The following is a 15,271-nucleotide window of genomic DNA, read 5'->3' as shown; positions in this document are numbered from 1 at the left end:
GCAACAGGGTTAGTGAGTGATTGTTCTTTCATGCAGAAGTACTGCTACATACTATAGTTTGCGGAAACGCGGCTCCCAGCGATGCAATGACGACGGCTGATGACTGAATGAGCAATGAAAACTGTCAATGTTCCAGTCCATCTCGAACATTGTTTTGTCTTCTGGCTATTAAGAAAATAGTAGTAATTGCAGTGGTGTTAGGTAGGTGTGTGGTAGTCGCAATAAGCTTTACTAACGATGTGCGACGTTAAAGAGGCGATTCTTTGCGCATATGGTGACGACTACGTCATGGGGGTACAACTGTCACATCAAGGAGTTTTTCGTTCATCAAGTCGGTACGACAGCTGGACGACTGAGCCGTCGTTGCCAAAAGGTTCCGCGTAGAGGCAAGGCTCGTTTTCAAGAAATTGCTCCCAGCCATTGCACCATTCTTGGTCGTTCTCTCATTTCCCTTTTCCTCGCGGTCCCGAAGGCTGAAAGTCCCCGTCCAACTAACTGTACGTTTGGACACTAGACTTCTAGACCCAAGGCCAATCTTGAACCCTAGCAGGCTGCAAGTTGTAGGCATATTCAGTTATCTCCATCTGAGTCCCATAGCTTGGCCTGCTGCCCTCTGATCCGCGTAACGAGTTCTTATGATAGGAGAATGAGTCTTATTTAATTTATGTAGATACAATTTGCAAGCACAACCCTTCTTCTCGAGTTGCTGCTGTTGCGGCAACTTGGCGAACTGGGTAGCTCACTGATAGGCTGCTAAGCAACTAAATAGACACGATTATCTCTGGGCCGGTAGTTCGTCAAAGAACCAACCGAAAGCAGCTAAACCAGAGACTCACCGACCGACCGTCCGTCGTCATTCGTTCGTTCGTTCGTGTGTTCTTGGGCTCGTATTCGTGTAAGTCACTAAAAGCAGCAGCCAGCTAGTGGCAGTTGCTCACAACGCGCCGTCGTGTTCCCTGAGAATCGGCAATGAAGTTATCCTTGTTACGAGTGCCACTGTTCCTCATCAGACAAACAGACTTCGTCCGTTGGACACCCGCACACGCGGACAAGCCGACAAAAAGGAACACATGCTTCGCGAATAACACATTTGCAACTATCCTGAACGGCTAAGGTGCACCACATGCTTTCAAAGCTACTTGAACCTAACTCTATTGGTTCCATGAGTTCTGCATAGCCTCGACACATGGCCCGGTAGTGTGTCAATACCATAGTGATGCTAATTAATTTCCTCTAGTAAACCTTGCTTCGTTTTGAGGATCGTTCAGTTTATTTTGACTCCATTTATAGTTTTTTACCAATAGTTAATATATTGAGATAGAGTAAAATTATAACCGAAATCAACGCATCGTTTTACTAAAGCTCCTAGATGGCATTGTACATGTTTATGATTAACTGTATACTCCGTAGCTGTACCATTTAGAAGGAATTGAAGCTCTAAAGGAATATTGTATGTTGGCGTATATCGTCGCTAGTTTAATCAACAGCTTGCATTCTGATTTACATTGGTGCAGATACAATATATCAATATATTGTTGTAGTAGAAACTGTACGTTATGTGGAACGATCTGTTATGGTAGTACGGTACCATCCACTATGCGTTAGTTTCAATATGCAGCGGCTTCAATCAGCGACTCATCTATGGCATTATCTACAGCTAGATCGGGTGGAGACAATGTCGTAGATGAACCGAAGATCCGGCTCGTTCAATCCCCATGTCGTTGTTTCTTTTGCCATCGGCATGGCATCACGAAGGCCCTATAGATCGACAGACAACACCTCATTCTTATTTCGTTTAAGAGGCATCATTGCTCTAAGCCTATACGGTACAAAAGCCTGCAAGCACACAGACATGGTCCGTCACAAACATGGCTCCACTGCTACTAATAAAACAGCTGTTGGTTTTTTCGTCTCCAATTCAGCTACTGCTTTTACAACGGCTTATCTCACGACACAACCCCAACGATAAGGAAAATAATATCACACAGTTAGTCCAATATTTGTCTGTAACCAACGCTAGGCGACGTGCAACAATTTCATTTTTGCGATCAGCGCCTACCGCCCCCTCCCCATCTCTTCATTTGTCTCTCCCCTGCTTCTCCTGCTAACGACACGAGCTTTACGACGGTCAGGCAACGCCCGACGAGCAGGGTAAGTAGACCGGTCAAACCGGTGCAAATAGATACACGTGTCAGTAAAGTTACTGCTACTTCTGATGCCGCTGCTGCAATTCTTCCTTCGTTCTGTTAGACGACGGCAAAGGATAACCATTGCAGCGTTACCGTTGCAGTCACTACCGCCGGCGCCATTGCTGCTGTCACCCCCTGAGGCCAGACATAGACCGCAGAAATGGACATCGACGACGAACAGGCTTAATGCACGGGCCACGAACGCGTAGAGAAACTGCGACAGCAAGAAGGGGGCAACTTACATAACAAACAGCATTCGTGTGTTGGTTGGTCCTCGTGTTTAACTTCGCTTTTCGCCGTCGACTCGTGACCTGGTGCAAGCAGATAAACAGGTAGGCAGGGGCAAACGCGCCCGTAGATACTGCCGCGATACGGCCTACCGTAGCTTTTTTTGTTGCTGCCCGTTCCGTTACGATCGATGCTACTACGACTTAACCGTAACCACAGTACTTGTTTCTCCTGCAGTCACTGCTACCGATAATGATAATCCTAATTTCTCACAATTTCTGACCATTTGTTGGCACTTGATTGTTACTGCCGTTGAACACATTACGGCCGACGATCAGATTTTCCAACAAGGCTACTAAAAGATAAACTCTTTATTCGTTGTATTGATTGCCTCGAGGGCCTTACCAGGATCAGTTCTGTCCCTTAAATAAATAAAGCTTATATTGGTTATACTGTCGCTTTGGCTCGCGATTACGACGCTAGAGACTGATGAAGCAACGTAACGTTACTCTGAAAACGTAAAGTTGCTTAGCGTACAATACAGTCGGTGCAATCGTTTCGATTCGCCGACGCACTCAGGTGTGTTCGGTCGTTGGGCCGACGCATTCAGAAGCAATTGAACGCTTTCAAGAGTCCAAAATGCAGAAGAACACCTAGGAAGTCTTTCGGTCATGCGATGCGTAAAGTGTCCCCTTTTTTTTCGATTCGTCAAGACCCAGCCACAATTGGGCATGGTCTCTCGACGCCTTTCCCCCGTCCGCGAGTATTCGCTGGAGCGTATGTTAGACAGACGCTGCTACAAAGGACTATTTAAAAATACCTTTGGTTGTACCACAGAGTTTCGGAGCACTACAGAGCTATTTGGGAACGCTCTATGTCGAGGGATTTGATCAGCCTATTTTTTTGAAGTCATGATTGATAATTAGGGCCCAGATTCAGAGAGATGCCTTTGCATGAGTCTTCTTTTAACAAGTCTAGTATTAAATATACGCACTCACAGTAGCTGTTCCGAGCAACGCATCCCATACACAATACTTCCATTCTGTTAAGAAGCATGGAAAACAAAGCCACATGGGATAAGTTGGAAGCCATGAAAGAATGCCAAGATATTATTTTAATTTCAATAATGACTACTCAGGCGTTCCTTGGTTTTACTCATCAAGAATCGCTTGGCTTTGTCTAGCGATTGTTACCTGTCACTTCACAGTATGTATTCGGCAAGCACCATGTGCAAAATCACGCGTTCGGCCTTTCTGGACTCCTGACTCGGCCACAAATAAAGAAGGCTCTGCAGAAATTATAAAAAGATGGTAAGAGCTGTTGCCGCCATATGAATAATTAAGTCCGTAGCTATCGAATCGAAATGAGTATTGAAAACATTTGATTTCACGGAGTTTCGAAACTTATTAACCCTTTGTATTTACCCAGTTCGGTGGCACGCAGTGTCACAGAAGCGAAACACCCTTTGATCACCTCCTCTATAAAAATACGATAGGTCCAAGAAATAAGAAAGGTGGCAATTATTATCGGGTTCATTCCCAAACCGATGCTGTAACTAGGCTTTGGCAACGGGGATTGAGCCATGGTGACATATCAATATCCACCATTTCTGTTCCACACTTTCTTCTTCAGGAATGCGCCTGTTTGCTTAGACAGATTTTCTAAACGTTTATTCATTTCCGGTTCAGTTATCTATTTGTTTGTCGATCGTCGTTTCCTTGTACACACGCGTCTATGCATAAACCATATGGTTATGCCACATCGTGTCGATGTAGTTATGTCCTACTGGGTGCATACAAGCAAATTCAACAAAGTGCTGGCTGGTAAAACAGCTTGCGTCGTTCAAACTGGGTCTATCTCCTATGATTTTATAAAACTCTTCCTCTTCGTTTTCGTGGTTCGCGCGAAAGTGCGTCCACGTCCCGTCAATGTGCCAATGTCCGTTACTCGGCACTGGTGACCAAGTGCGCGGAACTGACCGAATCGGATCGGTGAGGCGCGCCAGCAACCCTGGGCGTTTCTCATGGCGACATTTCCGGTCCGTCAGACGCCACCCGTCATCTTTGTCGTTGTCGCCGTCGTCATCGTGCTCCGTAGTTGAGAAAACCAACGAATATTCGCTGCCAACGTTGCAAAGGCCATCACCGCAGCTATCGCCGCTCTAACGGTCCGTAGTAGTATCCACTCATGAGAAAAATTGCGAAGTCACAAGACACGAGGGAGCCACTAGTCGCTATGGGTGATGATGAAGTTGACACTGAAGACGATAGCCACGACAAGCCGACCAGAGACTGATCGGCAGAACAGACAAACAATCAGGCAGTTCTCGAATTGTCGACGTTTGCTCCTAGAGCGCATTTTGACATAGTTAGGATTATTATATATTAGGAGTATAGTTGGGATTCTGTCAAAAACCTTCACAGCTTCCTCCAGGTGAAAATGTTAATAGATTTTAAATAACACCAAAGTGAACCCTATAGGGATCACAGCTTATGTTTCGTGCCTGTGCGAGAAAGCTTCGTGCACACACAAACGCAATGTGATACAATGCATCGACGTTCATCTGCAGCAGAAACCCAGCTGTCCGTAAAATGAATTTTATCTTACCGCAATCAATTTTAAAATCGCAGTGAAGAGTCGTAAAGTTTCCGTATCTGTGTAGGATGATACAAAGTATTTTATAAGAGACTATAATCATAGGTGCCTCGATAATCAACTGAACTCTATATATAAAACATAGACTTTTCGATTTAGCTAAGGAATCCTGCACTGAAAGAGAACTTGCACTGAAAAGCACAGTAATAGGCCTGACAATTCCAATTTGACTCGAGATCCTATACGGACTTGAATTTGTCAATGGAACAATTCGCTAATACAATTCAGTGGCAAAGCTTTGTACAGGACTAAATGGGAGCCTTCGACAGAACCCAGATGAGGCGGCAGGCTCAATAGGCTAGCGAGCCGCCAAAAAGCCCAACGAATCCGAAATGACAACACAACAAACAACTCGTTGAACAGAGTTAGTGGGGAAAAATGTCGTCGTACATATATATTGTTAAACTTTTATATATTCCTACTCATTATTATACCGTCTACTACGAAAACTACCAATAGCGACACTGCTATGATTAAGCTATGAAAAAATATATCTTTTCAAAATTCCAAGTTTTGTAATTTGTGCATTTGTCATTGTTGTCTGTGAGAGTCTCAGACAGTAGACGCCGCTATTGACGTGAACGGCAACCTGCACTAACCGAGGTCTTATGCTCATTCCCTTAATCGAATCACGACCTAGCAAGCGTTCCCTTTTTCGTCAATAGCAATTAGCGTAGAAGTAGTTAATTTAGTTATTTATTTGCAATTTCCTTTTATTGATTACTGCTGTAAAGTCCTTCTTTCATTTACTTTATTGCGCTGTCTACATTAAATTTTTTCTTTTTGTGAAAACGGGCTAAACCAGATCACCAGTGGTGATGTTGACGTTTACGTAACGGATAGGATATTCAGCTGCCGTCCCACCTGTCGACTGTGTTTGTAAGCGGCAACGCACGCAGAAGGTGGGGCCAGCAGAAGTTCATTGCAGATCAACAAGTAGTTCCCGTTGCAACAGTCATAGCCGTTGGCGTAGCGGCAGTGGTGTAGCTCGAATGAATTTGTAACATTACATTTGTTGCGTGTGCGTTTACCCCAGCCACTGTGGCCGTGGATGCCTATCGCGTCATTCGCATGAGGCGAAGATCAGGCGACGGCAACGCTTGAAGCAAGCAAGAGCATGCCACACGTAGAAGATCAGGACCGATTCGAATCAGTCAACGATACGCGTGAACAGCGTGACGACGGATGCGGGCGGGACAATGACCAAACAGCAGCATCAGAGACAGTTACGGTAGAGCAGAATCGACCCTGACGAATGAACCGGTGTAGCCTAATGCGCCAGCGCCCTACGTACTAAGTATGGAAGGCAGTTGTTGTGAAGGTTAATTCTGATTCTACTTCTGCGACTCGTGACTGTTTCCGCTGTCGCCACTTGGCAGCAACATCAGTTACACTGAGGCCAAGGTGCGCCTAAGAAACACCCTGTGTAGCAGATTGCATAATAACAACATGTATTCTGTATGATGATACTGCCAAAAATGATGTAGAACACCTGAGTTTCTACTGGCATCGCAGCACATGTAACACCGGAATCCATCATATTATTTACTTCTACGCACAGTTATAAGGCACAATTGTACTTTGTACCGCGACGTAATTTTGCTTGGCTCTAACAGTAACGGGGGTCGTGGCAACGTTTTCCTTCTAGAAAAAAAAACCTGAGAAATCGAGGCCGCGTTCAATATATTTGATGGTGTTTTTTGACGCTACCGCTGCCGGCGTAATTGCGTTTGTAGCTGTGCTCGGGATTGCGACGGAGGAATTCGAGCGGAGAACGTATGGATTGTGACGAGCTGAGCACGCACAACGTATAGAGGGTGAACGTCACCTTAAACAATAAATAGGTTACAGTGCGGAGACATTTTAGGCGTTGAATGCTTCGAGTCTGACGTCCGGTAGCGCCGAAGAACAGGGTGTCCACACGCGGACGCGAACCCAGACTAGCAGGACGTGTCGTTCTAGTTTAGCAGGCAAACATGCTACCCACTACAGCACTACTGGGTATCCTGGCGTTCACATGAACCCTGAGAAACAGCGCTATTAGAAAACGTCGCGCCACATCACCATTTCGAATGCAGAGTTTTTGAAATCGATGAAGATCACTTACCTAGTTAAAATCGAATCATCACAAATGGTCCAAGTTAGTATTATAGATGCATAAAGCGATTGAAATAAACGGATCCCTCCAGCAGAACAAAGTGGGTAAATAATGTAACAAGTTTACCGTCATTTTGAAATGTTGACTCGAGTCTTTTGATTGTAACAAACAATCGGTCTTTATGCAAGAAAAAACACTAATTATCCGCTAGAGCGTTTAACCAAGGCCCCACCAGGAGGCGACCCTTCTCAAGGTTACTAATTCTAATGTGTTTCAGCCTCTGGAAAGCGACGCAAACGTTTACGTCAAGTAATGGACTATAACAAATAGAAGCCACGTAACGTATTATACAGTAGTGTAATATCGTTCTATTTTGTGCTGCTCGTGTTAAGTGATGGACGATTAGTCATAGTAGCTCTAGAACAGTGATCTTTCCTCCTTGCGCGTTACATTTGTTAACCAAGCAAGTTAAGTAGGTCAAGCCTCCGTGCCTTGATATCGATGACAAAACAAATATGTAGAAACAATAAAGATGAACACCACACGATATATCTTGACGCCGACAGATTTTTGGTAACTATTAAAAAGTTAGGATTCTTTTCTCGTTTCCCGCTTGACAATGGTGCTGCAGAGATGGGATGATGCAGTAAACATCACCTTGACTGGATAATAACCTGAATCAGCACCTTGCACTCACTCTGTTTCTCTATGCTATCTAAGCTGTCCTGTCACCTGACTGGCTTCCCGAGTGCATAGTCGACTTAGCTTCTCCTTCCTCGGAAGTCCTTCGACCAAGGATGAGGATGTACGGCGGCCCAGCGCTTTGACTGTACGTTTATTATTATTAAGTAATGTTAAGGGATTGACAATAACGCATCATAGACGCCTGTTTTAGTGGGCAACTCTTTGAAGCAGAAGACACTGAGTTTTGGTCGGACGGAATCGACTGAGCTATCTGACTCCGTTGTTCTTCAGTCGTGTTAACAGTAGCCGATGGCAGCTATTGTAGTAGTCATAGTAGTAGCCGGTAATGCTTGAATAGTACCGCACCGTTCGATGTGTTTGGTTTCATGTCGTTGAAAGGAAACATTCGTTCGATGGAATGATCATGATCAGCAGGGCCAGCATTACGATTTTGACCGATCATCTCGATCTTTCCCATTTTGATTCACATAAGGTAATGCTGTTCGAAATTAGCATTTCCGTTCCGTCTCACATGCTCACCTTGCACGATTCGGTCTGGCCCAAAAAGATGCTGTTGGAAAACTTTGGTTTCAGAAGTACGGTCAGTTTTGTTGGTTGAGTGCAACGTGAACTTCGCTACAACTTTTTCACTGCAAGGAACTTATCTGTCGTAACATGCCAACGACGTATCTGCTTGGCGCCCTTTATAGATCGTCCCAATGAATGGAGCGCGTCACTTATGCAGTAAATTAGTGACACTATGGCTTTACGCTACACTTAAGTAACTGCAAGAAGCAAAAAAAAAGCAGCTACAATGAAATCGACAGCGCAAAGTTCACAGGGAGTTCCTGTAAACGTTATTATGAATATTCTATTGAAACTGAGCGTATCACTCGAAAGGGTTGTTCTCACAGGGTCTCTACGTAGTAGCTAGATCGTTTTATGGCAAACTTTGGCGAAGTTCTAAGATCGAGAATCTGTTGTCTCCCGTCCGTACATCGCTTCAAAACATTGCTTTTCCATGTGGTCGTCGAAAGAATATGTTGTTGGAAAAACGACAGGGGACAGTGATAGGGGTGATTCAATAGGGATAGTGATAAATTCGGTGATTTCTGCATCTCTGATGGGAAGCGCATAATGCAAAACGATCTGTCATTGGATAGAATCAAGTTGTCTAAGTAAGTAATTTTCTATTTAATTTCACGTCTTTTTACAGTTTATCGTTTACAACGAAATTCAGCGTTAGGACATTTTTTTTTTTGTATTGACAGGTAGGAACATATCTGGGCGGCCCATCAAAGCAGTAAACGTCAAGACGGGATAATTGTATAGATTTTAGCGTATCGTGACCAGCTCAGACAACTAGTCGCTAAATGGACATTATTCCAAAAGTAGTCTTCGACAATAAAATGTTTGTATTATATATCACTGAATTAGATAGAAGTAATCTGGCAGTAACGCAATGGCGAAGCAATCATCGTGCAATCGCCGCGATAGAAGAGGCTATTCTAGTTTGCGTACGTAAACGTCTGAATAAAATAATCGCTAGAGCTATCGATGTCGCTAAAACAGCCAAAAATTTTCCAGTGACAGTAATTTCAGCGGGAGCAGCAGCAGCAGCAGCTTGGGAAGTAATGTCTTTTAATGAAACGGATTGTCTGTTTACGTACTTCGAGTATCTTGCGCTATTTGTTTCGTCTAGACTCTGTTATTATTATTATTAAGATTGTCATTAATAAGGCTGCTTCTGCAGCTGATCACGCCAAAGAAATAGCGACAGGTGGAGTGTCCGCGGCGACAATGGGGACGCCGAACATGGCATAAATTTCAGGTGTATTTCTACTACTTTATAGCCCAGTAGGCGGATTATTGTCTGTTTGTTCGCCTGCCTTCCCGGCTGCGCGGCCTAAAAAGGTGCGTGCATAGCCATTATCACTGATATCAGCATCAATGCCACCACGGGCAGCTGCTGCTGCAGCAGCAACTATAGCTCCAGGGCTTTTACTACGACCGCGGCTGGTTGATTTGCTACTGTTGTTCGCGCCATGTTCGCTGTTGTTATCATCGTCTCTGTTGTTGCTGATGGCCGTCTTGGCCGCTATTCACCACCATCATTTTCACCTTTTTCGCCTTCGTATAGCAATATAATGCTGTTATGAGGCAGTAGCCGGGGCTTCCCTACGCGTCCGTTAGGTGGATCGGACCGCTGCACCAGCGACAATAACAACAACAATAACAGCGACAGTAGCTGTAGCAAACGTGCTTGGTCTGTCGGTCAGCAGCGCGTCGAGACATTTTACCTCGGCGGTGGTTGGCAGACCAACGCGGTAGCTGTAGTAGAGGTAAGCTCTTTCGCTTTTACTGAATAGCAATTATATAATGAGAATAACGAATGCCGCTCGGTCCACCGATGGGCCGCGGGACAGACAAACGAAGGGACGGACGGACGGACGCTGGACGAATGTTGCACGGACCGACAGACGGACGGACACAAGCGAGACGGCGCTGCACGTGTCTGACGTGCTCCTTCCCGCAAACCCCAGTCCCAAGCTGCTTTCCGCTGGTCGGTCTCCCCAAGACGTCTAACACAATATGCTGCCTTTTGAAGCCACCGAAGTTATAACTGCAGCTGCTGTTGCCGCCGCCGCCGCCGCCGCCGCCGCCGCCGCCGCTATAGCGGACAGCGCGTGGCGGCCCGAAGCTGGGCCCGAACACGAGTTGAGCCAACGCGCTGAGACATCACTACCACTGCCACCAGACGCTTCGGCCACTGCCATTTCGACCTTTCGCCGCATTATAAAAGAGCCGGCGCGGCGGCAAGCCAAGCAGTCAGCCGACGTCGTCGTTTCCGTGGTAGTGAAAGCACGGTGAGTCGGAACTGAACGCAAGAATAGGGACAGGTGAAAGAACACGCAGTTTGGTAGGAGAACGGTTCGAGTGGAGTCTAGGCGACAAAGGACGCAGCAGCAGTATATACAGATAGAGATATAATAACGAGATAGATTGAAAGCAGGCAGAGTCATGTTACGTTTGGTGGGTGTGGTGGGCGTGCTCATCCTGTGCTGTCTTGGATACGTTGACGCAGGTGGTCATGGCTGGCACCACCATCATGGATGGTACGAGCCGAAGCTCACCGTGGTCGTGAAGAAGGTGCACAAGCCTTATCCCGTGCCACACCCCGTACCCGTGCCGCACGTTATTCATGTACCGAAAAAAGTGCCAGTTTACAAGCCGGTGCCCGTACCTAAGCCTGTCCCAGTGCCCCATATTGTTCACCAATTCTATCCCGTGCACAAGGTAGTCCATATTCCCAAAGAGGTGCCAGTGCCTGTGAAGGTACCCGTCAAGAAGCCTTACCCTGTACCGCACATCGTGAAGGTACCCAAACCTTATATTGTGCATGTGCCTAAGCCCTACATTGTGCACAAGCCCGTCCCAGTGCCTGTTGAAGTTAAGGTGCCAAAGCCCTACCCTGTGCACATTCACAAGCATGTGCCAGTGCCTGTCACCAAGCACATTCCTGTCGAGGTACCAGTGGTCAAGGAGCACCCCGTTGTCATCAAGAAGCCCGTCCCTATCGTGCTCGAGTCGAAGGGCTGGCACAAGAAGGCCGCCGCCTCTGCTGCCAAGGCTGCTGCCGCCGCCTAAACGGGCGGGCTAAAGGTCCCAAATGTCATACGTCTAATAAGCCCAAATCGCACGCGCACTCGACAACCCTAGGATATTGTTGCGCACGCACTACCTCTGGTGGCCATGACGGTGGCAATCGAAGTCAGAAAGGTGGCGATGATGATTTTGGTAACGACGAGGAGTTCGTTTCGATTTCGCTGGGCTCTCTTCGACTTTCGCCTGCCCGCCCGAAAGTGTCACCTAACCTTGTTTGACCAGCTCCTCTTCCTGGTCGCCGTGTCCGCTTGCGCTGAGCGCACCTGTAGATACTTCCAAAGAGGTCGTCCATTTGCTCTCCTCTGGACGGCACCAACACCGTGTACATACAAATAATAATAATGATGACGGTAATAATTATAATAATACGAAAAGAAAAAACTCTACTACGAAGCAGACAGTCCCGTCCCTGTATATAAAAGTGCCTGTTGTGTTGAAAATAAATGTAGCATAGCAAAAAAAAATCCTAACCGGTGTCGTCGCTATCTTGGAGAAACATCTCACAACGTGAAAATAGCAACCTGTGATTAATAACCCAACAAGAGCAACAACAAATGAGAGAATGAAACTTGGCTGCTACTCCTACCATAACTAGTGCTGCTAACAGCAGTTCCGTCGTACAGAAATGCGCTTGTGTAATTAAAACAGGTGGTCATAGTGTCATCTGTTGACCGATACGTAGAAATCTTCGGGTATTTAACCCAAAAGTTTAGATGTGATTTTAGCAAAAAAAAACCTACGAAAGTGGTCGTTAACGAAACGACAGCGAACCTTTTGTCACGATGTTTGCTTTTAATGAAAGTGCAGTCGCGTACAAACTTCGAAAGTTTAGATTGCCAAACTTTCGAAATTTGTATGCCCAACTAACTTCGTTAGTGACCCTCGAAAAAATTTAAAGAACTGGAATTATAATTAGTGCGCACCCGAGACTTTCTTCTGACCCAGAAGAAAGCCGAAACCGCACGCAAAGATCAGATGTAAACAAAAATCTGCCACACGTGTAGGATGGTCTCCGTGACAATTATTTTATTTATACTAGTAGAAGTAGGCATTGCGGCTGGTGTGAGCTTCACCAGCAATGATCTTAACGAAAACGCAGAGAAGTTCGTAGATATTGTCTTTATGTGAATGAAAAAGAGCTAGAGCTTACCCCGTAAGCGTCGATGCTAGAAATGAGAAGTAATTCTTTCATTTACTCACCAGCTTTGCTGTCAATGTGCACGCCATGCGCGGAAATGCCCATATGAGCGGGCGGCGGTTGAGAGAACGTAGCGTCGGGATGGCCCCCATACATTAGATATGATGACAAAGGTGAGCCACCGCTCGCAGCAGCACCCATCATCTTTCCCTGAAGCAGCACAAAATATATGTCCAGAAGTCACCGGCTTGCTCTTCTAATTTAATAATGAAGCTATTATTAAATCATGTACAAATAATGCAGGTCAACAACATGCCGCTGGCACTTACTCAGCTTACAAGCGGTTTATACTTAAAAATCGTCAGCTAATTTTCATTTATAATCTTCACAAGGTATAAACGATTACCTGTATCAATGGAAGACAAGAAATTCTGCAGTATATATAAGAAAAATTTACGATGATCATTTGTTTATTAACACGAATATCACACCGGATCCACGTGAGCTATATGATTACAGATTAACAAGGCGGGTGTTTGTTGGAACTCGCTTTGAAGATTACTCGATTACAGTTCCGAAGTACTATGGTCTATTTATTCTCTGCCACGCTCCTATCGCAGTCCCCATAGCACCGTTCAGTTTTCAAGACGATAGACAAACTGTTTTGTTTACCGTTGTTTGCCTTCACAACATGGAATTGCCTAATACTTGCGTGCTCGCGTATATATAACAATTCTTCTATTTATAGTATCTTAGGCAAGCTGTTATGCCGCAATAGGTCATTATTACATATAGATGTAGTACATTATAAAAGGCCACGTTACAGCCTGATAGCTGCTTCATCACAAAAACCAATATATATACATATATAGGTCATACCTGTAACTATCATAAGTGAAGATCTCATCTTTTTGTCCCTGAGAGAAGAAAGAGTAGCTAGCCAGGAATACTGTCCATTAGTGGCCACTTAGTCTTGTCTGTCTCATGTAGCCTGACTCCTCATGCAAGGATTCTTCTCTTGCTCTGTACGAGCCCCTCTTTCGTCTGATTGCCGCATATGAAGCTATCTTTTTGCTTTGCCTCTTTCTTTCCGTCTTTCCTTCTTCAGCTCCTCAGCAACAGGGGCATGGCTGCTGCATCCCGGTCCTTTCTTAGGATGAGCTTGCCCTTCCATAGAGTCCAGCCTGTGCGTGTTCACAAAAGTAAGCCGAAACAGCGGTACACATGTAGATCTATCGCCGTTAATATGGCCCCGCAATTAATACCAGCAAGCTGACTTGCTCAATTCGTTCCTGCTTCGGGTAAAGAGGTATCCTAGGACGGATAGCCCTACGTCGACAGTCTGACCACTCGTAAGCTATCGACATCGCTGCATCCTACGGTTTAATGAAACGGAAGACATGACGACGCTTGCATTGGTCATTGGTGAGGTGACTGCAAAAGGAGTGGCAGGTATCTTTGTAGCTAGATCTAGGTGTGGATGTATTGATGAAGGGACACACAGGCAGATATGTAAAACAGTAACGCCTCAACCCCCTAGCTAAAGTTCAGATGGATGCATTGAAGAAGAGCAGATAAGGCAGATACAAAAGCTGTTCCCAGCCATCCGCCGATGCCCCATCCATCCAGAGTCAGCGCTTTTTGACGACAAGCTAATACGTTCGAAGTAAGTCGATGTCAGGCAATCGTATCGTACACACACAGAGATATGTAGGCAATGACATATACACACACACAGACACACAAACCACGGGTTTACTCTGTATATTCATATTAGCCAGCTACGTATACACTACGTGCAGCTTTCTGGACTAGGGTTTCGACTTCGCCGTTGGAGCTCAGCTGTCCTTTCTCGACTTAAGCTTCTAGCGGCTTGGACAGTAGCAGGCGACAGGAGTCGTCCTGTCTGTAATAGCGTGCACGTTCGACCCCCCCCCCCCCCACTTTCCACCCCGCCGTACTTGTCCGCTCTTTTCTCCCATGGTTGCTGGATCGACAGACGGACAACCAGACTTCAAAAGGAGTCCCCTTGCTGTCGATAGCAGGGCAGCGGGCCTGCTTATTAGAAGAAGTCGAGCTGTTCTCCTGGCCTCCACTCTCCTTCATTTTCAGCGTCCATTACAGATTACCCAGACCCTTGTTCCTGGACCAGGGCCTTTCTCTCAGTGGACTATGTCCTCGTATGGACATATAGCTCTTCTACGCAGCACAAAGTATATGCGTAGCTGGCATAGGACTAGTATACGCCCACTTCTGCGAATCCTGCTCATTCCATCCTGTCTCACACAGGTCCTAGCGTAATGCAAAGATATGCCCCTATCTGTCCGTGTTCTCTGGCCTTTTGAGCTCGTCCCTATGCCATTCTTGATGCCCAGCGATTCTACGGTCTTGCTTGCTGTCCCTTAACCGTCCAACGCTGCCCCTGTCTATCTCTACTCCACATTTTGCCCTGTGCTGTCGATGGTCATGGCCATTCTCCGTTCATTCCTTGGACGACAAAGTGCCGTTACCGGACCCTCTAGACGACAGCTTGAGAGAGCAACGAGTGTCACCATTGGCTGCCCTTCGTCCCCTAGCAGTAGCTGCGTACCGGTAATTAATTATTCATCATCC

General features: G+C 45.9%; 2 protein-coding genes and 1 long non-coding RNA gene across 10 annotated transcripts in view; 2 read left to right on the top strand and 1 right to left on the bottom strand.

Annotated features, from left to right (window-relative positions):
- pan (transcription factor pangolin) overlaps positions 1 to 15,271 on the bottom strand; it is a 138,441-nt gene that overhangs the window by 30,436 nt on the left and 92,734 nt on the right. For 7 of the 8 annotated variants that reach the window (XM_086976719.1, XM_086976720.1, XM_022806007.2 and 4 more), the window contains one exon: positions 12,721 to 12,868. In XM_086976719.1, the coding sequence (XP_086832845.1) occupies positions 12,721 to 12,868 (148 nt within the window). Of the gene's footprint in view, positions 1 to 12,720; positions 12,869 to 13,537; positions 14,575 to 15,271 lie in introns of those variants that run through there. The other variant, XM_086976724.1, reaches the window with a different exon arrangement.
- LOC147758541 (uncharacterized) overlaps positions 1 to 15,271 on the top strand; it is an 81,345-nt gene that overhangs the window by 49,546 nt on the left and 16,528 nt on the right. The window contains exon 7 of the long non-coding RNA XR_015318551.1: positions 2,291 to 2,521. This is a non-coding gene — a long non-coding RNA (uncharacterized LOC147758541). The remainder of the gene's footprint in view (positions 1 to 2,290; positions 2,522 to 15,271) is intronic.
- LOC111250638 (uncharacterized) lies at positions 10,637 to 11,986 on the top strand. Its single transcript, XM_022806110.2, has one exon. It carries the CDS (start codon positions 10,876 to 10,878, stop codon positions 11,500 to 11,502), a length of 627 nt encoding a protein of 208 aa, XP_022661845.1. The 5' UTR covers positions 10,637 to 10,875; the 3' UTR covers positions 11,503 to 11,986.

Source organism: Varroa destructor, unplaced genomic scaffold (assembly GCF_002443255.2).
Source record: "Varroa destructor unplaced genomic scaffold, Vdes_3.0 BEIS01000001.1, whole genome shotgun sequence".
NCBI classification, from domain to species: Eukaryota; Metazoa; Arthropoda; class Arachnida; order Mesostigmata; family Varroidae; genus Varroa; species Varroa destructor.
Note: the sequence above shows the minus strand (reverse complement) of the source record. Positions and strands in the feature narration are given on the sequence as shown.

Excerpts from the sequence above, each read along its gene's own strand:
- LOC111250638 (XM_022806110.2), top strand. The coding sequence starts at position 10,876 with ATGTTACGTTTGGTGGGTGTGGTGGGCGTGCTCATCCTGTGCTGTCTT.